Source organism: Camelus ferus, chromosome 22, assembly GCF_009834535.1.
Source record: "Camelus ferus isolate YT-003-E chromosome 22, BCGSAC_Cfer_1.0, whole genome shotgun sequence".
NCBI lineage: Eukaryota > Metazoa > Chordata > Mammalia > Artiodactyla > Camelidae > Camelus > Camelus ferus.
In genome coordinates, this window is record NC_045717.1 from 26260789 (window position 1) to 26283881 (window position 23093).

Genomic DNA, 23093 nt, shown 5'->3' on the forward strand with positions numbered 1-23093 from the left:
GCTCGTGGCGTCTGGAGGTGTTTATTTTGGTGTCAGATGTGGCCCTCCATGCAAGGCGGAGGACACAGCCTCAGTGGCCAGGACCCACCCCCTAACGGGGGCTCAGGAATGGGGCCTTGCTCCACTTCATGAAAACCAACCTGGTGCCCTTGGACAACTGTTCCAGAGCAGATCCAGGGCCCTGGAAGGCCTTGATCCAGGGGCTGTCATGCTTCTGGCCCCCTGGGGTGCTGTGACAGTGGAGCCAGCGGCCACCTCCTGTGAGCTGGGGGCCGGGGAACCCGGACGGCCGCTGCATGTTGCATGTCTGAGAAGCTAACTTGGGAAGGGGAGGCTGCGGAGGAGAACCAGGTTCCTTCCCTCTTGAGGTCCTGGGGGGTGGCGACTGAGGAAAAACCACACGACCTAGAAGTTGTGAGTTATGTTTTACTTCAGGAACTCACTGAGAACTATAGCCGGGGAGACAGCCTCTCAGATAGCTCTGAGGAACTGTTCTGAAGAGGGAAGGGAGGAGCCAGGATATGCAGGAGTCTCTGCTGAAAAGAAGACAAAAAAAGTAACCCGTGTAGTTGAACACAGGAAGATTGCTGCTAATCACAACAAAAGTCAGACATCTCAAGTGAATGATTCTAGTGCTTTTGTGTGTGTGGAAAGTTCCAAGAGTCCGGGCCCATGGAAGTGACTCCTTTCACATGTACCTCAGCTGTCTGGGGCCAGTGTCCTGTTTTTCTCCATCCTGAACCCCCCTCAGGGCGCACCTTTGGGGGGCGCCGCTGCCATGGCTGGACGGCTGCAGCAATGGCGGTGAGCTGGAATGGCAGGCAACATCCTCTGTCCACTAGGGCTCTGAGGGAGGGTTCTCGTCTGAGTCAGACCCCTGCCACCGGCATGGGCACGTCCCTCTGGGGGTCCTTGGGACCAGGTGACTTTCCCCCCCTTCTGTAAGTTGGGAGTGGCTTTCTAAATAAAGGGTGCAGGCAGCATCCTGGAAGCCCTGTTTGTGTGTGGTGTCTTTCCCCCTCCCCAGAGCATGAGTCCTCTCCCCTCGGTCACCATGGGGTGGGGGACGGGGTTCCCTGACCCCACTCCTGACAGCCACCTCCGGGGAAGCTACCTCCTGAAGACTGTTAGGGCAGTCTGTCCCAGCCCCTCTCCACCGGGGTCTTCCTCGGTCAGGGCTGAGGAGGGCTGGGTGGACGTTTCTTGGGTGACTGAAGAAAATGAGAGGTTTCCTTGGCACCCCCAGCAGCTGCCGGGTGCGCAGGACTTCCCAGGAAACGTGGGGAGGGGGCTGCTGCTCTGCTGTGGGAGGTCAGCTGCTGTGTCTTTGGTCACTGATTCACTCAGCATCATCAGCTCAGAGGTGATGCCTGGGCCCCTGGCAGGGCAAGAGGACTGGGGCACAGAGTCAGACAGGCACCCTGGTCTGGGGTCAGGGCTGGGCCAGTGGGAGGCACTGACCTCAAGGCTGGGGGGAAAGGACAGTGGAGTTGCCCAGCAAGTATCTTCCCAATTTCCGTGCTTCAGGGGATTCTAAAAAGAATATGAAAACCAGCTTAATCCTTCCCTGTTCCCCGCCAGTTTGCCCCTCCTAGGGGGACCCTCCCATACAGCCACCCACCCTGGCTCAGGTCCCCCATTTCCAGCCTGGATGCTGTCCCAGCCTCATGGCTGACTTCCACCCCTGTCACCTCCTTTAGGAAGACCCCCAGAGCCTCGGTCCTGCACTGGGTGGGCACACACTGGGCCAGAACCCTGGCAGGCTTCTTCCACGCACAATGATGTCGGTGGTTTTAACAGCCTCCCCAGCCTGGCGCCCAACAGTGCACCTGCGCATAGGAGATGCCCACTGAACGGGTATGGGATGAACAAGAACCCAGAAAGCCAGCTCAGACTCACGCCCCGCCTACCTGCGATTACCTGCATGTCCTTCCTCCGCCCCTAGTCACGAACCATTGGCCCTGCCCAGGCTCAGCCAGATCCAACCCACCCCACCTAGTGCATGCTTCACAAGGTTCCGCCCCTAAATGACTGGCTCCTTAATACCTTGGCCCTTTCTTTTCACTCTGCTCTCCAAGTTCCCGCCCACTGACCCAGCAGGTCCATGCCCTGACACACCTCATCCTCTGCAAGGCCCCAACCCTGGGTCTTGGCCGCAGGTAGACAGGCACCAGTCGGCTCCGCCCACAAACCCCACCCTGCCCCACCCCTCCTCTGGCCCTCTCTGCAAGGCCTGGCGTAACCTAGTCCTGCTCCCTGAGGCCCCACCCATCTCTGCAAGGCCCCGCCTCCTGCCCTGCACCCTCCGGCCCGTTTCCTCCAGGCCTCCCTTGCTCGGCCCCGCCTTCCGCCCCCAACCCCGCCCCCATCTGGCCTTGTTCTCCACGGCCTCCCAAGCTCGGCCCCACCTTATACCCTGACCGCCCCCCTAGGCCCCGCCTTCTGCCTGGAGCCCCGCCTTCGGTCTTGGCCCCGCCTCCTGGGGTCCCGCCCCGCCCCATCTCTACCCTGGCCTCGCCCTCGACCCCGGTATTCTGCCCGGCCCCGCCCCTAGGCCCCGCCCTTCCGCCCCGCCCAGCGCCCGCGCCGCCCGTTTCAGGCCCGTTGGCCCCGGGCTAACAGCCCCACCACGTCCGTCGCCCTGGACACCCGCGGACTGCCCCAGGCAGCCCGGCCCCACCTGCCCCGGGCCGCGCAGGTGAGCGGCGGCGATCCCGCAGCTGTACGTCCCCGGGCGCCCGTGCACTCTGAGCTGTACCCGGCCAAGGGGCCGGAGGTCGCGGAGGCGGCGGAGAGGGAGCCCTCTAGAGGTTCGCGCCGGGCAGGGTCCGGACTGGCGCCGGAGTGCCCGGTGTCCTGTGGACCTGAATCTCCCGTCCAGGGAGGCCCCCGGGACTAGGCATCGAACCCTGCGCAGCTTCGCTGCGGGAGTGCTCGGGGTTTCCCTGGGGTTAGTGGGCGTTCTGGTGAGCTGAGAGTGGGAGTGGGGGGAAGCAAGCCCGGAGGCGGGGAGGTGTGTCGGCGTGTCCTGCCCTCAGGTGAACTTTGTGTAGATCCTGGCCATCTCAGCATCCCTCCAACTCCATCTGTACCCCACTCTGGGCTCCCGCCACTACAGGTCGCACTGGCTGAGCCTCATTCACCCTGAGCCTCACTTTACCTCATCTGGTGAATGGGCGCTGGCCTTGCTCAGGCTCCCAGGAGCTTCAGAGCTGGTCCTGAGCCAGGCCCTACCCCCGGGCCCCAGGGACACCAATGACTTAGACGCCAGCAGTCCATGCCTGGGGAGGTTCCAGTTTCAGCCGGCAGCCCAGACAGCTGAAAGCAGAGGAGAGTGGGTGGTCAGAACTGAGATGGGGGACAACCCAGGCAGAGAGGGAGCCCAGAGGAGGAGGCGCCAGAAGCCTGGACGGTCTGAGAAGTATGAGCTGAGAGCAGAAGGGTGAGGAGGTTCTGGCCAGGCGTGCAGGACGGGTGCTCCTGGCAGAGGGAACAGCAGGGCAAAGGCATGGAGAGAGGGGCTGCTGAGCGCTGGGGTGGGGTCATCTGGGGAGCTGCCGAGGGCATTGAAGGACTAGGAGTGACCGTGAACCAGCAGTGGGAAGGTTCCGGGTTCTGTGTAAGTCGGGTGTCACCATCTCCTCCATCTCAGTTAGCTCCCCAAGATCACACTCAGACCTCCCAGAGCCCTTTAGCCATACACACACTTGGAGATGTGGCGTAGAAACCCCAGGGCCCCACTTAGTCGGTCAACAAACACTGATTGAGCACCTGACCAGGCTGGACATTGTGTCCCGAGTGGGGCAGGAAGGGGAGCAGGGAGGCTTAGGAGGACCTGGGTGCAGTCATCCCAGGGGAGGAGATGGAGGCCTGGACTGTGAGTGGCCATGGGGGTGGGGAGCAGTGGCCAGGTGACTGTAATGGGGAAGGACACACAGCCGGCGACTGGACCTTCAGAGCCTGGTGAGGGGACAGCAGATAGATGTGGGAAGTGACATCTCAAAGAGGGCAGAGTAAAGAGCTCTTTCCAGCAAGGGTGTGACCTCAGGCTCCTCTTCCCGACAGCCCCACCAACATGGGCAGTCTCGAGGACCGAGAAGACCTTGAGGAGGAGACGAACTCAGGTGCACCTCCGGGCTGAGCTCAGACACGGGCAGGGGCTGGGGGAGGGGGCCTGCAGTGGACCAAGCCAAGGGATGTTCAAGTGTAGCGGCTGAAGTGGGGAGACAGAAGGCCCAGCGTGGAGTTCTTGGCGGGTTACAAATAGTTCAAAACCCTATGACTGAAAGGTGGGCTCGGAACTGGGGCTACTATGTGGGCTGGACATGGAAACTCGGACACCTCGCAGCCCGTCGGGGGACCGCATTTACCTCTCTGTAGAAGAAGTGGGAGTGAATGGGTCTCCCAGGCCTAGGGACCAGCGCAGGGTGGCTGGTGGGCGAGGGGCTGCTCCTCAGATCCACCTGGGCTCCTCCAGCGCCTACTGTTGGGCCCTCTCATCTGTTTATCGGCTCCCACAGCCCTGGGTCCCCCAGGCCCCATTAGCCCTCCTCTGGGGTGTCGTTAGCCCATGTTTGTCCCCTGGCCCTGAGCGGTGCCCGCCCTCTCCGGCTGCAGCATTCACCTGGGAGGTGCAGGCCAACAACCGGGCCTACAACCGCCAGTTCAAGGAGAAGGTCTTCCTGTGCTGGCAGAGGAGGAAGTACAAGGTGCGCAGGCCCGGCCGTGCCCCCGCACCCCTGCCCTGCCGGCCTGTTGGGGTCTCCCCGCAGGGTTAGTTTGGTGGCCACCCGAGCTCCGCCTCCGCCTGCACCTGCTTCGTGTTTGTCCTCATGGAATCGCTGGTTTGGTACTGGAGTTTCGAGGGTCTACTCTGCCCCACCCTAGTTCAGGTTCAAATACGTTAACAGGAAGCTTTTGAAACTTTCATGGTGCAGTGTGTCCCTCAGGCTCTACCTAAACCTCCCGCATACGGCTCGCTCTGGGAAGTCCTGGGGTCGCGCGCTGGGAGTCTGCACCTAGTAGGGGCTTGGTTGATGCTGGTCGAGGCCGGAGGGCGGGGTCGGACAGGGTGGGCGGTGGGGCCCCCTGGCCTGGGCAGCACCCCCACGCTGGCTCTTGTTCCAGAGGAATGTCATCCACACAGCCAAGTACAACATCTTCTCCTTCCTGCCGTTGAACCTGTACGAGCAGTTCCACCGCGCGTCCAACCTCTACTTCCTTCTTATCATCATCCTCCAGGTGGTGCTGGTGGGGGCAGCCCCAGGGGGTCAGTGCCTGTGCCCACGCCGCTCCTTCCCCCTGCTCAGGCCGCCTCCCCCAGGAAGCTCTCCCTTCCCACCCTCCTGCGTGGCTCTGCAGACAGACCCAGGTGGTTTTGCTGCATGATCGTCTGTGTATTTTCTGGGTCAACGTCCGGCTCCACACACACTGGGAGTGCCCTCGGGGCCAGTTCCCCGCGGCCTGGTGCCTGCTGCCCGGCCCAGGGCCTGGCACACAGGAGGCGCTCAATGTATGTTGAATGATGAGGGCGCAGGGGTGGCTCCTACCGATCTGAGGAGGAGGCCACATGACCCCTTTGGCCCCAGCAGGCGGAGCTGACCGCAGAGGGCGAGGAGGAAAGACCAGGTTCTTGGGACCCGCCGGGTCATTTCCTGGCATCGGGCTGGTCATGGGTGAAGAGGGTGAGGTGGAGGGTGGAGGTGGGCCCTGTGTGGGGTGGGACTGTTCCCAGAACACTCCAGCCCCCACCTAGTGTCTCATTCAGTTCTGAGTAAAGTGAGACACTCCGCTTTTATCCATCGATCCGATAAATATTTATTGAGCACCTACTGAAGGCAGGTCCTGTTCTGGGCACTGGGGGCCTGGTGGTGGCCCTCACGCCTGTCTTCGGGTGGCTCAGGGACTGGTGAGGTTGACTGTCATCAAACCACGTGGTAGGGACCAGTGATGGGGACGGGAACCCCTGCCCAGACCGGTCTGGGGGCCACTTAGAGCTCAGATCCGAGGGTTACAAGGAGGGGAGACAGTGAGAGCTAGGTCCCCAAGGAGGGAACCAGCTTGGGGCTGGGAGGGCTTCCTGGAGGAGAAGACATGGGAGCTGGGCATGGAAGAGAGAGGAGGCAGCCCTGGAGAGAAGTTCCAGGCAGGGGGCAGGTCTGGAGCGCAGTTGCCCTGAGCTTTGCAGGGGGAGGTGGCCGGGCTTGGGCCCTGGCAGTCAGCAGGGGGCACACAGGTGGGACACAGGATGCCAGGCTGTGGGGCCGGATGCGCTGGGCAGGAGGGCGGCGGGCAGTTGCGGGTGCCCTGGTTGAGGGGCCAGCGTGACCCACCCTCCATGCCAGGGCGTCCCCGAGATCTCCACGCTGCCCTGGTTCACTCTCTTCGCCCCGCTTGTCTGTCTCCTCATCATCCGGGCCACCCGAGACCTGGTGGACGACATTGTGAGTGGGGCAGGGAGGGGCGGGGGGGCACAGAGGACAGGTAGGGGCCTCAGGACCGTGAGCTTGCTGGGGAGATGGCGGGTCATGCACAGTCAGCTCGGGCGGCAAGTAGAACCTGCCCTCCCGCGGCTGCTCCCTGAGGGCAGGGTCGCTGGACAGATAGCAGGGTGAGGGCTAGCCAGCAGGCACCTGTGTCTGCACCCTCCCCTGGGCTGCACGGGGGGAGTGTCATCCTCTGACTGCCCCCGTTGGCCCAGGGGCGACACATGAGCGACAGGATCATTAACAACAGGCCGTGCCAGGTGCTGATGGGGAAAAGGTGAGGCTCTGCCGCTGGCTACGGGGTGTTGGGTGCTGGGTGCTGGGTGCCAGGTGCAGGCCGTTCTGGGGCAAGCCAGGGCCCCCAGCACAGCCGAGGTCGGGCACCACAGGGAGGGTGCCCCGAAGATCATCCAGCACCTCCCACGCTCCCTGACATCCTGGCTGCGTCTGACAGTGGGGGTACCCAGGCCAGCACGTATGAGGCACCTGCTGTCTACCAGGCCTGGGATGGGCCCTGTGATGAGGCAGAGTTGAGTTCAGCCGAAGGGGAAGGCAGGAAGGTCTGGACTTGGAATGTGGGAGGAGGGGGCGGGCAGGGAATAATGGGCCTGCAGCCCTGCCCTGTGGGCTGAGGCCCCCGGGTGGGGGCAGCAGGAGCAGAGGCTGGGTGTTGGCACCCCCCCTTGCTCCTCCAGCTCCACCAGGGCAGGCCGGTGGGTGGAGGGTGGGACTTCCAAGGCTGGGAAGGGGCCCCCACACCTGCTGCCCCCTGCTTCCGCCCCGCGCAGCTTCCTGTGGAGGAAATGGAAGAACCTGTGTGTGGGAGACGTGGTCTGTCTGCACAAGGACAGCATCGTGCCGGTGAGCTGGTGGGCTGGAGGGCAGGGCCGCCGCCCACTCAACTCCCTACGCCCATGCAATGCCCTCTCCTCCCACCCCCGCCGCTGCCTCCCCCCGCAGGCTGACTTGGTCCTGCTGGCCAGCACGGAGCCCAGCAGCCTGTGCTACGTGGAGACAGCTGACATTGACGGGTGAGGCCGGTGATCACTGGGCCTTGGGGGTGAGGCCTTCCCCAGTGGCCAGAGAGCTGCTTGCCAAGCCCACTGGGAGGCTGTGGTCCTGGGAGCCTGGATGAGGCGCTCGTGAACCAGCAGGGGCAATAAGATGAAACCACAGGAAGGGGACACCCCTTCCTTGTACATTTCTGGAAGCTCCACAGTGTGCCAGGGGCCACTGCCCTCAGAGCACAGAGGCCTAGGGTCTGGCCTCGGCCCTTTCGCAAATGCCCTGTGTGACCTGGGGCAAGGTACTCTCCCTCTCTGGGCCTCAGCCTCCTGCTTGGCAGCCAGCGCACCCGTAGGTGCTCAGGGAAGATGTCGGGGGGGCCAGGGACACCTTGCTTGGGCGCTGTCTGCCCCAGCTTTCGCCTGGCTCCCCTTCTGGTCACCAGGGAAACCAATCTGAAGTTCAGGCAGGCCCTGCCGATCACCCACCACGAGCTGACCAGCATAAAGAAGATGGCAGCCTTCCAAGGTGAGAGCCGACCCACCCATCTCCCCACTCCGGGTCCCCATGGCGGCCCCCTGTGTGGTGGGTGCAAAGGCTCCCCAGCTTACTGGGTTGGAGGTGGTAGTGGGGTGTGCTGGGGGTTGAGGAGGCTTCCAGTTGTCTCCCATTGTCATCGGTGTTGTTTATTCCTAGGCCCTTGGGGCTGGGATAGCTTTTAATGGGCGGGCTTATTCCAGGCCTATAGCATATCCCTCAGATCAACGTGACAGTGGAGGCAGTGTCCAGCCTTATTACAAAACAACCATGAGGAAGGGGTTCGGTGGGGGGCACCTGATCTGGCAGGAGGACCAAGGAGGGCTTCCCTGAGGAGGTGTAAGTGTGGGAACAGGGAACAGCACACACAAAGGCCCTGAGGCCAGAAAGGGCCAGCTTTGGAGCCTCCAGGAGGAGGCTGTGCGTGGGAGTGGAGGTGCCAATGGGGCTGGTTTGGGGCCATGCAGGGCCCTGACTGGGGGTGATGGGAATATGCCCTGAGTCCCCCACTGGGGAGGGATGTCTGGGCCCAGCCGTGCCCTTGGCTCCCTGACCGCCAGGTTGCCCACAGGCAAAGTGGTGTGTGAAGAACCCAACAGCCGGATGCACCACTTCGTGGGCTGCCTAGAGTGGAAGGGCAAGAAGCACCCCCTGGACAGTGGCAACATCCTCCTGCGGGGCTGCAGGGTCCGCAACACGGACACCTGCTATGGACTGGTCATCTATGCCGGTACAGCCACTTTGGGCCCGCCCCTGTGGTGTCCTGCGTGGCCCCGGGTCGGGGGTGGGTGGTGAGAACCCTGCAGTCATCGGCAAGAATTCACAAGGCCAGGCCGCTGTGTGATGAGGGGCTCCTGGCGTGGTTTCTCTGGACCCTCAGTTCCGAAACTGTGCAAATGGACATGTTGAGCCAGGACCTTTATTTTGACTGGAAAAAACGGGGTGCTTGTATGTAGATGGAAGGATGGGTGGCAGGTGGATGGATGGGTTGGGTGACAGAGGGGTGGAGAATGGGGGGATGGATGGGGTGGATGGATGGGTGGGTGGATGGACTGATGGAGGGAGGGAGGGAGGGATGGATGGATGGACAGACGGATGGATGAAAACCCTGCAGGTTTTGATACAAAGATCATGAAGAACTGCGGCAAGATCCATCTGAAGAGAACCAAGCTAGACTTTCTGATGAACAGACTGGTGGTCCTGGTGAGCTCCCCCAAGCCCCTGCCCTGGGAGGGGGGGCACAGAGGAGGGGAGGAAAAGGGCCCCACCCTGTAGACAGATGCCCTGGCCGTCCTCTTCCCAGCCTCGGTTTTCCTGCTCTGCAGAATATGCAGCCTGATCCTAAGGACAAGTTTGTGGGCCAGATAATGTTTTTTGAAAATGGCAATTTAAAAAAATGTTTTCATAAAACAGAATTTGATTCAGATGTCTTCCGAACCCACAGGAGATAAAGTGCTCACATGTCCTCCTCTACTGACATTTAACAATCCTTAACTTTTTGCCTAATCAACCTTATCTTTCGAAGAGTTTTTGAAATAGCGGGGGGCGGGGTACGCTCAGCGGTAGAGCGCGTGGTTAGCATGCACAAGGTCCTGGGTTCAATCTCCAGTACCTCCATTAAAAAAAATTTTTTAAGAAATTTTAAAAGTTATTAAAATAATAATAATAAAAAAAAAGCAGCCACGAAGCCCAGCAAAACCGCAGCCCCCCCCCACTGCCCCTCCCCCCCGTCCCGCCGCCTGTCTGGATGCGGAGTTGGGGGCACCCCATCGCTGGGCTCGTCCTTCCACGCTGAGCGCAGGAGTCCCGGGTGGCGCGTCCCTGGGGGGTCTTGGTGCCTCCCAGGCGCTCCCTTCACGCTGTGCCCCATTCCCATCCACTGTGCAGATCTTTCTGTCCCTCGTGCTGATCTCTGGGGCCCTGACATTGGGCTTCTGGTTCAAGGTGAGGGAGTTCAAGGCCAAGCATCACTATGTGTCTGCCAAGCACGTGCGTAGTGTGGCCACGGAGACTTTCTTCAACTTCTGGGGCTTCCTCATCCTGCTCAGCGTCATGGTGCCCATGGCCATGTTTATCATGTGAGCCCCCGGGGCCTCCGACCCGCCCCTCCGCAGCCCTCTGCTAGGGAGGGAGGGAGGAGCCGGAGAGCCTGCCCGCTGGCCAGGCTGGGGCGTGACCCCCGGCGTGCCTTGTGCGTCGGCAGGGCTGAGTTCATCTACCTGGGGAACAGCATCTTCATCAACTGGGACGTGCATATGTACTACGAGCCCCAGGACATGCCCGCCAAAGCGCGAAGCACCAGCCTCAACGACCAGCTGGGCCAGGTGGAGTACGTCTTCTCCGACAAGACTGGCACGCTCACCCAGAATGTCATGGCCTTCAGGAAGTGCTGCATCAGTGGCGTTGTCTACGGTGAGGCCCCAGCCCGGCACCCCTTCCCCACCGGGGCCGCCCGGCCCGGCCCCTTCCAGCTCGCCCGCGGCAAGGACCGCCCCGCCCCGCCCCGGGGGCCGCCGCGACTGCCCTGGGGCCTCAGTGGGCCTCACTGACGTCCTCTGGCCTGCCGAGCACGCGGCCCCACCCCCAGAATCCCACCCAGATTTGTGCCACAGAACTGTCCCCAAACAGCATCCTCTCATTTGGGGATCGGCAAACTCCTCCTGTAAAGGACCCACAAGTCAGAATTTCTAGCCGCTCAGGCTGCCCAGTCTTTGTTGAGAACGCAGTGCGCCAACCCCTGGCCTAGTTTATCACTAGTGGATGTGGTCTAGATGAGGAGACGACAGAGGACCCAACTGAGTAGTAACTGGGCGTGGTGGGCAGCCACCAGTGTGAGAGGCAGGCCTGGCCTCGGGGTGATGTGGGGCAGTGGGGTCTGTGTTGAGCGGCATCAGCCCCCAGCCAGGTCCTCTGATGTGTACAGAAGGGCTCTGGAGCCCGGTTTTTATGTGAAGTCACGTAGTGTTTCAAAGCAGGTGGCTGAGTCCAGATTTTAAAAAGCCCACGAGGAGATGCAACCAACATGTTCCGCGGGGCTGAGCCCCACTGCGGGCCACCCTCCCGGGTCCGCAGGGACACGTCTGCCTCTTACTCCTCCTCCGAGCAGAAAGTGAAGCTGGGGCTGGGGGCTGGGGCCCAGGCCCGCCGGCCCCGCTGCCTCCGGTGGCCCCAGGCGGCCTGACCTGGGTTGCGGAGGTGTGGGCTGTAGGGCTCCCAGCGAGTCCTGGGATCTGAGGCCTGAAACAAGGTCTTTCCCTAGGCCCGGAGAAGGAGGCCCCATGCAAGGTGAGCCCTGGCTGCCTTGGAGCACTGGATGGTCGAGGGCGCGGACAGTGACCCACTCAAAGCTGGCCTGTCCCCCCACCGTCCCCCAGGAGGACCCCTACCTCTGGAACAAGTTTGCTGACAGGAAGTTTCTCTTCCGCAACGCCGAGCTCCTGCAGGCCGTGCAGGCCAATGAGGACCAGAGGGTGCGCGAGTTCTGGCGCCTGCTGGCCATTTGCCACACGGTGATGGTGCAGGAGAAGAACAGTGAGCCTGCTTAGAGGGTGCTCGGGCCCTGGGCTCTAGAGACGCTCGCCAGGCCTTAGAGGTTGTCCCGCCCAGCTCCCAGGGCTACTCTCATCCCGTTCAGAGGGTACTCAGGCCCAGGTCCCAAGCCCCAGCCTCTTCCAGACACAGAGGCCATCCAGGTCTGTCATCACACCAGGAGGGGGAAGTCATGCAGACTGAGACCCAAATGCCCACCTTCCTTTATTGGACTTAGAGGTTGTGCGGCCCCAAGAGACTGGCCATAACTATGCAAATACCTGTGGGCACCTACTGTGTCCCTTTCTTCCCTGTGCTAAGGAGATGGAAGCCGGCCCTTCTGCAAGTGGGTGACGGATCCCCGACAAGGGCAGGCTCTCAGACCCTGCCCCCTCCTCCACCCTTGTCCCCTCCCGGCCAGACCAGCTGTTGTACCAGGCAGCTTCCCCGGACGAGGAGGCACTGGTCACTGCGGCCCGAAACTTTGGCTACGTTTTCCTGGCACGCACACAGGACAGTATCACTGTGATGGAGCTGGGAGAGGTGCGGGTGTACCAGGTCCTGGCCATGATGGACTTCAACAGCGTGCGCAAGCGGATGTCAGTGCTGGGTGAGCGCCTGCAGCCCCGGGTTGGGGTGGGGCAGGTGGGCAGGGGAGCGTGTGTGGGTAGCCAGGCCTGTTCCTCTGCAGTCCGCACCCCCGAAGGCTCCATCCACCTCTACACCAAAGGTGCCGACACAGTCATCTATGAACGCCTGGGCAAGAAAGGCATGACAGAGTGGACCACAGAGGCGGCCTTGGCCGTGAGTCTCTGTGGGAAGGGAGGGTGGAGGGGCAGGGTCAAGGGCACAGGAGAAGGGCAGGGGAGGCCAGTGTGCAGAGAAATTGGCTCAAGTACCCAAAGTGGCCATGTACAGTTGGTCAGGTTGTGCACTGTTCTGCCCAACACACACACACACACACACACACACCCCTGCCCAGAGGGGACATCTTTTTCTGAGTCACACAAGAACATCCTGTGGTTGAACTTCTGCCCTGGATGCTACCCCTCCTCCCAACCAGGCCTAGGTTCCAGGACCTGCTCAGCTCTCTCTGCCCTAAAACTTTCATCTCCCAGGGTGAAGCCCAGATGCCTTGGTCCAACTTCCCAGGCTGTGTCTTTCTGTCTCCTGTTGACCTCTCTAGCTTGGTCTCTCCTTGCCCTGGTTAGGTTGCCCGAAACCCCTGTTTCTAGCTTTCAGTTTCCTCCATGCTCAGGTGTTGCCTCAGGACCTTTGCACATGCTATCTCCTCTGCTTGGGATGCCTTCCTCCACTCTGGTGCTCAGGATCCTTTGGTCCTCAAGGTTCAGCCATAGATCCCCACCGCCAGGGAGCTGTTCCTGTCCTGACCCTAACATGGGGCTGTCCTGTCATGCCAGCCGAGCCCTGACCCTGTGGGTCCCCAGTGTCCCCCAGCACCTCAGGGGATGTTTGTGGAAAGACTCTCCTGTGTCCCTCCACTTGGAGCCTCCCAGAATGTCCTGCTCTGTGGGAAGAGAGGAGTAGGGGGCTGGCGTCTGGTTTCGGACCCAGAACAGAGGAGGTGCAGTCAGAATAATGACCTGGAGCCCAGGAGCCTGGCAGGATGGCTTATGTAATGGACAAATAAACTGAGGCACAAGAGTTGCAAAGGCCTGTCGGGAGCTCCTGATGACCAGGGAGCCCCTGCCACGTCCAAGCTCAACCTCTCAAGTCCATTCCAGTCAGGAATGGAAGCGAGACCGGGGGCCACTTGTTGGGGCAGGGCTGGGGGGTGAGTGGATGTAAGGAGCCATGATGGGTACTTTTCTCAGGGCCATCCGGCCCCCAGAGCACCCCTGGGTCCTCCCTGGGGTCTGGAGACATAGTCTCACCAGATCTTTCCTGTCCCCCAACCCCAGAGGCCTCACTCAGACCCTTGAAAAACGAGGCGCAGTGTGGGGTGCAGACGTTTTTGAGCTGAGGGGTCAGAGGGAGGGGTCCAGGGCTGGGGGAGCCCTGACTGGGGAGGGGTCCGGCAGGGCTGCACCCAGGGTCTTGAGGAATCGTTAGCATCTACCACCCAAAGTGTAGGGAGGGTGTTTCTGGCAGGGGGCAGTAGCAGAGGCAAGGTCTGGAGGCAAAACAGAGCAGGGCATCTGGAGGCTGAGGCAGAGCAGGTGTGTGCAGAGTGCCCGTGATCCCTGCCTTCTCTGGGGAGGACGGACTGTGGGTAGGGGGCAGGTTGGGTGAGCGCAGGCAGAGGGAGAGGGGCCGAGGGGTGCCTGGGGAGTCCGGTGGTGCTGAGAGGGTGCCGGCGCCCTCCTGCCTGCCTGGTGCCCAGTCCTTTGCTGAGCAGACCCTGCGGACGCTGTGCCTGGCCTACAAGGAGGTGGACAAGGACGTGTACGAGGCATGGCACCAGCGGCACCAGGAGGCCAGCATCCTGCTGCAGAACCGGGCCCACGCCCTGCACCAGGTGTATGAGGAGATGGAGCAGAACCTCCAGGTGGGTGGTGCACCGGGGGGAGGGGTGCCATCACCCGGCTCCAGCTCCCTGGCCCTGCCAGGGAGCCAGGTCCCTGCTCAGTCTGTCCCTGTTCCCCTAGCTGCTGGGAGCCACGGCCATCGAGGACAGGCTCCAGGACGGTGTCTGCGACACCATCCGTTGTCTCAAGCAGGGGAACATCAAAGTGTGGGTACTCACAGGGGACAAGCAAGGTGGGTCCTGGAGCGGCTGCCCCAGCACCAGGAGAAGGGACGCGGGCAGGAGAGCTCGTCCCTGCCCAGGCGCCATCGCCAGCCCGTTCCCCTTGTCTGGCTTCAGCATTGCCTTCCACCTTGTCCCTGGGAAGAGAGGACTGGGAGCAACAGAAAATGCTGGGGTCCCCTGGGCACCTCCCTCGGTTGGGCTGGGGCTGTTCTAAGCACCACCGAGAGGTGCAGCCCTCATCACCCTTGTGTGATGGTGGCCCATAGTGCTCAGAGAGCTCGGGCACCTACGAAGTTTGCCCAGCCACCGAGGGCCCAAGATAGCCTGGAATCTCAGGAACCCTGACTCCCCCACCCCTCGAGGCTTCCCTAGGACCGGGGGCATGGGCACCAGCAGGGCTGCCTTAGGACTTCTGTGGGCAGGAGGCACGTACACACCAAATGTTTACAGCAGTACTGGTATAAAGACCAATATCCAGGCTGGGTTCTTAGGTTCAGTTTTTTCCTCTTTTTTTTTTTTTTTTTTTTTTTTAAAGAAATTTAGTCATTTTTCTGAGTTCCTTAGAGTGCCCTGGGACCCTAGGCATGATGTGATGGTCCTTTGGCCCTCGCCCTGGACTCATCTCCCTCAGACAGGCCATCAGGGCCCCCTGTGCCCCAAGCTGCAACCAAAGTCACAGAGCTGGCTCTTACTGGCTGACCTTGCCACATGCCCGCCTTGGAACCAGTTGCTGTGGCTAGGGGGAGGGGCACAGTGCTGTGATGGGCAGGGTGGGCGTGGCCCCCAGGCAGGCGCTGTGGAGGGGCTGAGTGTGCTGGTTTGCAGAGACAGCGGTGAACATCGGCTTTGCCTGCCAGCTGCTCTCAGAGAACATGATCATTCTGGAAGAGAAGGAGATAATGTAAGAAGTGGGGGTTAGGAAGATGTACCCGAGTTGGGGGGGTCGGTGGGGGCGGGGCAACCACTGCCCCTGCGTGGCCCTGGGGTCTCTGCCTGGCTGAACTCCCAGAGTGGGAAACCAAGGCCAGCAGGGGAGTGGGTGGAAGGAAGCCTGTGTGGCCGGCGTGGCTGAGCCCCGGCCGGGCCCCTGCAGGCGGATCCTGGAGGCCTACTGGGAGAGCAACAACAACCTGAAGGGCGACAAGAAGGACCATCGGAGGAGCCAGCTCCTGCCACAGGTCAAGATGGCCTTGGTCATTAACGGGGAGTTCCTGGTCAGTGTCAGCTCCTGGCACACGGCAGGGCCCTGGCACCCGGGAAGAGGCCGGGAGGAACTGTGGGCTGGGGCTGGGGCTGGGGCCCCTAGAAGCGCTACCGGACAAGCAGAGGGGAAGGGTCTCACTTGCCACACCAAGAGTTGAGGGGGTGGGGTCAAGTCCAGCCCGGGAGGAGGGTCCGGGGCAGTGTTCACCGAGGGGAGGGGTGCAGCAGAGTGATGTGCCCCCGCCCCCTGCGGGCCAGGATCAGCTGCTGCTGTCCCTGCGCAAGGAGCCCCGGGCCCTGGCCCAGAAGGTGACCTTGGACACAGAGGAGTCCTGGCAGGGGCCGGGCGAGGGGAGGATGGACTTCCTGCAGGCCAGGCGCCTGTCCCTGCTGTGGCGGACGCTTGGGACCCAGCGGAAGACCCCCGGGCTGGCGTCGGAAGACAAAGACTCCAGTAGCCACGAGAGCCCCGAGGCGCGGCGGGAGCAGGCTTTCGTCGAGCTGGCCTCTCAGTGTCAGGCAGTCATCTGCTGCCGGGTGACGCCCAAGCAGAAGGCCTTGATTGTGGCGCTGGTCAAGAAATACCAGAATGTGGTGACCCTGGCCATCGGGGACGGCGCCAACGACGTGAACATGATCAAGAGTGGGTGGTGGGCAGCAGGGATGGGGGGGGTGGGTGAGGCCCGCGGCCCGCAGCAGGTGGGGGCGGTGAGTCGGGGGCCCGGGGCTGACAGGCTGGTGTTCCCCCGCAGCTGCGGACATCGGTGTGGGGCTGGCGGGGCAGGAGGGCATGCAGGCGGTGCAGAACAGCGACTACGTGCTGGCCCAGTTCTGCTTCCTGAAGCGGCTGCTGCTGGTGCACGGACGCTGGTCCTACGTGCGCGTCTGCAAGTTCCTGCGCTACTTCATCTACAAGACGCTGGCCAGCACGATGGCCCAGATCTGGTTCGCCTTCTACAGCGGCTTTACCGCCCAGGTGTGCAGGAGGGCACTCCCTTCTGGGGGTGCTGTTCCCCTCCTGTAGCCTCCAGGACGGCAGCAGGCACACTCACCCCCTGGGGGCCTCACGGGGGGGGGGGGCGGGCGGGGGGCACGCTGAGCTTGCCTGAAGTCACAGGGTAGCTCAGCCTCTTGTTTGGCTGCATTCCTGCAAGTACAGATTCCAGACAAAGGGAGAGGCTGGTTCCTGCCGAGCTCTGTGCTAAGCATTTTCAGGGCTATTTGGCAAATTTGAGCTTTGAGGCAAGGGCAGGACAGGTGCTCCAAATGTATGTACATCCTTCAAGGGGAGAGAATGAGAGGGTTTGAACCCCAGAGAAGAAAAGGCTGTAGGGGCTGGGTCCCTGCCTTCAAGAGTGTTGACGGTGCCGAGGAGAGCACCAGAGGTGCTCTCCGGAGCAGTCGAGGAGCTGCGGCGCGTGGGTCCCCTGCATGGAAGGAAGCTGTCTGAAGACAGGCTGCCGTGAGGGGATGCGCCTCCGCCACTGACACCCGGGCATCTGAGAGGGAGCCTCCTGGCGGCACCCTTCGGAAGCAGTGTGTTTTTGTTTTGCTTTTTGTTTCTGGGTATCTCATGCTTTTAGGTGCTGCTCTACGTGGGAATGTTTTCTAAGTCCCCTTTCGTGAGTGTTTATTGCTGACAGTAGAGACACACAAGTCTTCTGTGAGTTGATCTGGGCCCTGACACTTTGCTGAATTTGTTTGTTGGCTCGAGTAGCTTTCCTGTGAATCCTTTGGGACCTTCTGCATATAGGATCATGTCCTCTGCAAACAGAGAGTTTTACTTCTTCCTTTCCAATTTGGATGCTTTTTGTTTCTTTCTCTTGTCTAATTGCTCCGGCTAAGACTTCCAGCGCGGTTGACCAGCCATGGTGAAAGCAGGCATCCTCGTCTAGTCCCTGGTCTTAGAGCGGATGGCGTCTAGTCTTTTTACATTTGTCAATTGGAATTCTTCTTTAGGAAGAACTGTTCCTTCTCCCCCATTTAATTATTCAACCATTTATTCCTATCAGTATGCACTTACGGGTGTTGATTTTATTCTATGCTGTGTTGCTCAGATTGTCCCTTATCTGTCCCTTTGACATGTGCCTGCTTTTCGCTGAACACACCCCCACCTTCTGGTGCTACAAGCGGTTCTCATAAAAGAATGAGACTGTGCCTTTTCTCTTCCAGCCTTTTTTTTTTTTTTTTATGAGGGGGAGATAATTAGGTTTATTCATTGATTTCTACCTGGAGGAAGTACTGAGGATTGAACCCAGGACCTTGTTCATGCTAACCATGCGCTCTTCCACTTGAGCTGTACCCTCCCCCCTCTTCCAGTCCTTATCGCTGAGTGCATTCCTGGTCTCAGCCCCAACCCTGATTATAACCTGACTGTCTAACCCACCAGGAATCCTCTCCAGGTGCCGAGCTAGCTTGGGTGGCTCTCTGCAGGTGAAGACGCTTGTTTCTGGCCTTTGACCCTGAAGGCTCACTGTGCTCTCCCTCCCCTCTCCCCCTCTCCACACTCCCCTCCCCCAGCCTCTCTATGAAGGCTGGTTCCTGGCGTTCTTCAACCTGCTGTACAGCACCCTCCCGGTTCTCTACATTGGGCTCTTTGAGCAGGTGAGCATCTGTGGGTCTTGTCGCCTCCCTCCCTGCAGACGCTCCTGTCTCTGCCCCACCTCCTCCTCCTGGGGGACCCGGGTGGGGTGGGGGTTGTCCCCACTTGGCCCCAAGAGCCGGCCCCCACGACGCCTGAGCCTCCAGGACGTGAGCGCTGAGCGGAGCTTGGAGCTGCCCGAGCTGTACGTGGCGGGTCAGAAGGACGAGCTCTTCAACTGCTGGGTCTTCCTTCAAGCCGTCGCCCACGGCATGGCCACCTCCCTTGTCAACTTCTTCGTGACCCTGTGGGCCACCTGGGACTCGGCCGGGCCTGTCAGCTTCAGCGACTACCAGTCCTTCTCAGGTGGTCGTGGCCCTATCGGGGCTGGTGTCCATCACCACGGAGGTGCGTGTGGCTGCCCGCCTGCCTGACCCCCGGGGCCTCGTCGGCCACTGAGTTCTCCCCGCCTGGTGACCTGCCCCTTCTTGGACCCTGGAGGCTGGGCCACCCCCTCCCCATGAGCCCCACTCCGGGTTCGTGCCCCCCCGGTCTTAACGCCCCTCCGTGTTCAGGTCATCCTCATCATCAAGTACTGGACAGTCCTGTCCGTGCTGTCCATCTTCTTCAGCCTCTGCTTCTACACGGTCATGACCTGGGCCACCCAGAGCTCCTGGCTCTTCACAATCTCCCCCAAGACCTTCCCATTTCAGTGTGAGCCCCCAGCGGGGAGGGGGTGGGGGGCCTAAGTCGGAGCCCCGTTCTGCCCCTCTCTGAGCCTCGGTCTCCGTGGCCATGCAGGTTGGAGGGGTGGCCATATAGAGGGGGTGTCCGTGTCTTTCGGGAATTTGCGTCACGGTGTCTACGGTGAAGGGAGGGGAGGGAGATGGAGTGTTGAGGGAGGGGCACTGAGCAGGCTCTGAGGAGGCTCCACCCCAGGCTGGCCATGACCCTTCTCTGTCACCAGACGCTGACCTCAACGTGCTATCCCAGCCCCCCGTCCTGCTGGTGATCCTGCTGAATGTGTCAGTGAGCACCCTGCCCGTGCTAGCTTTCCGCGTCATCTACCAAGCCCTCAAGAAGCCGCGGCCCAAGGTGAGGGACAGTGGTCCCCACCTCACATGCGGGACCCCAAGGAGACTCTGGGCCTGGGGTGCAAGGGATGGAGACCCAGACACACCCCCAGTGCCCCCAGGGAACCAAATGACAGGTCCCAGGACCCCAGAGGGGAAGCCACACTTCCTGGGGCTGAGGCAGCAGGAGCACTCAAAGGGCCAGTGCTGATGTGTCTGGACCCTGCCGTGAAGTCACTAGGGCTTGGGGTCCCCGTGACAGAAGCAACTTGGAAACGGTGTCAACAAAAAGGAAATTTAGGAGTAACCCCAGTGTTCATTGGTGGGTGATGGGTGAACAAAATGGTACATACACGGAGTGGAGTATTACTCAGCCTTAAAAAGGAGGGAAATTTTGACACTCACTACCATGTGGATGAACCTTTAGGACATGATACTCAGTGAGAGAACCAGACACAGAAGGACAAATACTGTCTGATTCCACTCACAGGAGGTCCCTGGAGGAGTCAAATCCATAGAGACAGGAAGTAGACAGTGGTGGCTGGGGGAGGGGAGGGGGAGTGAGTGTTTAATGGGGGCAAAATTTCAGTTTGGGAAGATGAGAAGGTTCTGGAGAAGGGTGGTGGGGATGGTGGCACAACAACGTGAATGTGCTTAATGCCACCGAGCTGTGCAGTTTAAAGTGGTTAAGATGGTGCATTTTATGCTATGTGTGTTTTACCACAATGGAAAGTTGGGAGAGAGGACTTAGTGGTTCATGGAACCAAAACCTTGAAGGATGAGGGGCAGCTGGGATGGGCCCCAGAAGTGACTGGAGTGGTGGATTAGCACAGGGCCACCAACCTGCCATCTTCAGGCACACAGGTTGGACATGGGGCTGCCCCAGGCTCTCCTCTCTTGGCTTTGCCAACAGAAGGTGCCCAAGGTGCTTGGTGACTGGTGCAAAGTTAAGTCCCAGGGAAGGATTCTGATTGGCTGGTGCAAAGTCAGGCCCCAGGGAGGACTCTATTGGGTCGACTTGGGAGGAAAAGAGCCTGGCCAGAGACTGGTGGCCAAGGGTTCTGAATGGCCCGCACTGGGTGGGGGGTGGGGGGACAGGTGACCCAAAAGCGATGGACGTAGCTTGGGAGCCTGATGACTCTCGCTCTCCCTTTTGCCCTGAGGAGGAGGAGGAGGAGGCGGCCCCAAGTGAGGAGATCATCACCGTGGAGCCCATGGCCTTCATTCACCGGGAGTCTCGGGCCCGGCGATCCAGCTATGCCTTCTCCCACCGGGAGGGCTACGCGGACCTCATCACGCAGGGCACAATTCTGAGGAGGTCACCAGGAGTCAACAGCGACATGCTGGTTGACCACACGATGCCATCTGATGAACTGTCCACGAGCACCAAGGAGTCACCCTGGTGCCCCAGGAAGATGTCGTTCCTGGGGAGGAAGAAGCACCAGCACTGGGGGCAGGTGCCCTCCGCGGAGGTGCAGCCTGCCTCCGAGGCGAGCTCGTCCACGACTGTGGACAGGCAGCCCTTTTCTCAGGAGAACCAGTCCTCTCCCACTGAAAGCTCGGCCCTCACCCTGAACCGCCAATCTGGGTCTTTCCAGGAGAAGTTGCTGAAGAGGCAGGAGGGGTCACTATCATATGAGCAGTGGCCACATTCTCCTCCTGAGAGTCTGCCACCAACCAAGGAGAGGCCACCTTCCCTTCAGGAGAAGCCACTGTCCCCCAGGGAGAGCCAGGTGACAGCTGAGAACTAGTCACTGCCTTCCAGCCAGCCGTCTTTGAAGAGCCAGTCAATACCCCTGCAGAGAAGACATCCGTCTGGATGTTCCCGAAGCTGTCCTGGAAGGCCCGGGCACACAGCTGGCAGGAGCAGCCCAGGCTCCCCGAGGAGGGGACGGTGCCAGTTCCCAACTCGACCTTCACTGCTCTGGTGGAAACGCTGCCACCAAACGTGGGAGAATCATCCACAAATGAGCAGCCGATGAAAGCGGAGCCCTCGCCGGTGGAGAGGCAGCCGTCACCCAGGGAGGGGCTGCCCGGGCTGGTGGGGAGCCAGGTTCTACCTGATCCGGCAGGACAGCCGCCCTCGCCTGAGGAGGAGCAGTGACTGCCCAGGCCTAGCAAGTGTCACCCAGCGAGCATGAGGCCTCCGCCCGAAGATGGGACTCCACACGCTTTTCTCTGTCTAATAAACCAGGGTCCGTCTGACCCCAGGGCTCCTCGAGGTTCCCTCTTTTCCTGTACTTTTTGTGATGCCTCACCAGATAGTCTTTCCTGGTTTTAAAAATCAAAACACTGACCTCTAGTGGCCTGATGAGGGATTTGCAGGGAAAGCTGGGTTTTTACTTGAGATTTTTCTTCACCCTGGGGTCAATAACATGCTCTCAGAAGGGAGAAAGGTGCTAAGCAGATTCTGCCTGCCATCTCTGGTTTCTGGCTGCTGCCTGCTGGCTGCTCCCGGGGCAGTTTATGAGGTCCACTTCCGGCACTGCCCAGCCTCTTCCTCCACCGGGCTGCCCTGGTTTCTTGTGCTCAAACCACCTTCTACTTTAGACTCCAGAAAGAGATAGGATCCGAGTCCTGGGCTGGGGGACTCCAAGGCCCTGTGGAAGGTGGATTCCTGTGGGGGTGGGGGCTCCGGGAGGCCCTCGTGGGAGAGGCCCACATCCTCTTTCCCTGCCCCCTTTGTTGGGGGGTGAGCACCATGCCTCCCGCTCCTGCACAGGCTCCCACCCCACTCCCAGCCCCAACTCCCCTCCCCCCACCCATCAGCCAATGCACGAGCCCAGATGAGTGACTAGAAAATAATTTATTGGAGAAAAACAAAACAACAAATCCAGCATAGCAATGGTTAACAATGATGATTTTTTTTTTTTTTTTTTTACTTTTAAGCCTGTCGCCTGAGGGTGGGGTGGAGAGGGCCTCTGTTCCCTCTAGCTCTGGGGGCTGCGAAGGAGGACTTTGGATGACCCAAATAGTGTCTCCTCTAAAAGCAGCCCTGGTGTCCAGTTGTGATCACACACTCAGGGCCACGTGGCCTCTTGGCTGAGAGAATCCCCCCAAAGACCTGGGAGCAGGTGTCTGCCTGGGCCTCAGGAGGAGCCCAGGGAGCTGGAACTGCTTTGGGCATAGACCTTGAAGTGGCCCGAGTGCGGGACCATGGAACACGTCCCTCCCCCACCCTCATTTCCGGTGGGATGGACCTGCGCCCCAGGCCCAGCCCTCCAGTGGGGCCTCCTGCCCCTCAGGGTATGAGGGGCCACCTTCGGCTACCCTAGTCCCCCCTATCTGGCCCCCGTCCTGGAAAGTGGGCTCTCCCCTGGTGGGAGTGTGGGGCCTCTGGCAGAACTGGTGTCACAGGCTGGGAGGCTGTCCCCGGGCCCCCTTTCATGGTGTTTTGGGGGCCCCTCTATTCCCTAAGGTCCCAGCGTGGGCTAGGAGGGAGGACTCCACAGGCAGGCACCCCTCACCTCCCGGGCCAGACGGGAAGGTGAAGTGGGGCCCTGCCAGGGCGGAGGAGGCTGGGGTGTCTGGGTGGGGCCTGGGCAGGTGCCTGCCAAGAGAGTGTCTCAGGAGGGCCCTTCAGATCTTGGGAAGCTAGGGACACCACGCCCCCCACCCCCCACCCCGGGCGACAAGACTCGAATTGGCTGATTGTCTCTCTCCTCTGAACAAGACACTTGGGAATTCATGCTAAGGTGAAGCCGACCAGGTCGGGGGGCCCAGGTGGCAGTGACACTCACTAGTGCCCAAAGACCAGGAACAGGAGGCCTGGGTCCCCGCCCACCGGCACAGGGAGGTGGAGCCTGGGGTGTGGGCGGTCAGGCCCCAGGGCTGTCGCCTTCCTCCTCTGCCCACTGACGGCGGCGGGACACAGATCCCTGGGAATGGGAACGGAACAGAGCAGCGACAAGGAGCACCGAACAGCACCCGCTGGGGCATGAAACACAAGATGCGACAGAGAATCCGGG

At 60.9% G+C, this 23093-nt stretch overlaps 1 protein-coding gene across 1 annotated transcript; it reads left to right on the forward strand.

Annotated features, from left to right (window-relative positions):
* Positions 1 to 2568: 2568 nt before the first annotated feature.
* Positions 2569 to 21346, forward strand: ATP8B3 (ATPase phospholipid transporting 8B3). Its single transcript, XM_032466076.1, has 26 exons — positions 2569 to 2698; positions 4066 to 4124; positions 4618 to 4709; positions 5128 to 5244; positions 6345 to 6443; positions 6701 to 6762; positions 7274 to 7346; positions 7446 to 7516; positions 7936 to 8018; positions 8599 to 8757; positions 9142 to 9230; positions 9915 to 10105; positions 10231 to 10439; positions 11287 to 11312; positions 11402 to 11558; positions 11977 to 12165; positions 12247 to 12359; positions 13900 to 14064; positions 14165 to 14276; positions 15094 to 15169; positions 15362 to 15482; positions 15730 to 16114; positions 16224 to 16447; positions 17992 to 18460; positions 19020 to 19147; positions 20289 to 21346. Exons 2-26 carry the CDS (start codon positions 4076 to 4078, stop codon positions 20874 to 20876), a joined length of 4047 nt encoding a protein of 1348 aa, XP_032321967.1. The 5' UTR covers positions 2569 to 2698; positions 4066 to 4075; the 3' UTR covers positions 20877 to 21346.
* The last annotated feature ends 1747 nt before the right edge of the window (positions 21347 to 23093 follow it).

Coding starts and splice junctions, on each gene's coding strand:
- ATP8B3 (XM_032466076.1), top strand. CDS start 4,076: ATGGGCAGTCTCGAGGACCGAGAAGACCTTGAGGAGGAGACGAACTCA. Junction 12,360..13,899: donor CCACAGAGGCGGCCTTGGCC/GTGAGTCTCTGT, acceptor CCTGGTGCCCAG/TCCTTTGCTGAGCAGACCCT. Junction 14,065..14,164: donor AGATGGAGCAGAACCTCCAG/GTGGGTGGTGCA, acceptor CTGTTCCCCTAG/CTGCTGGGAGCCACGGCCAT.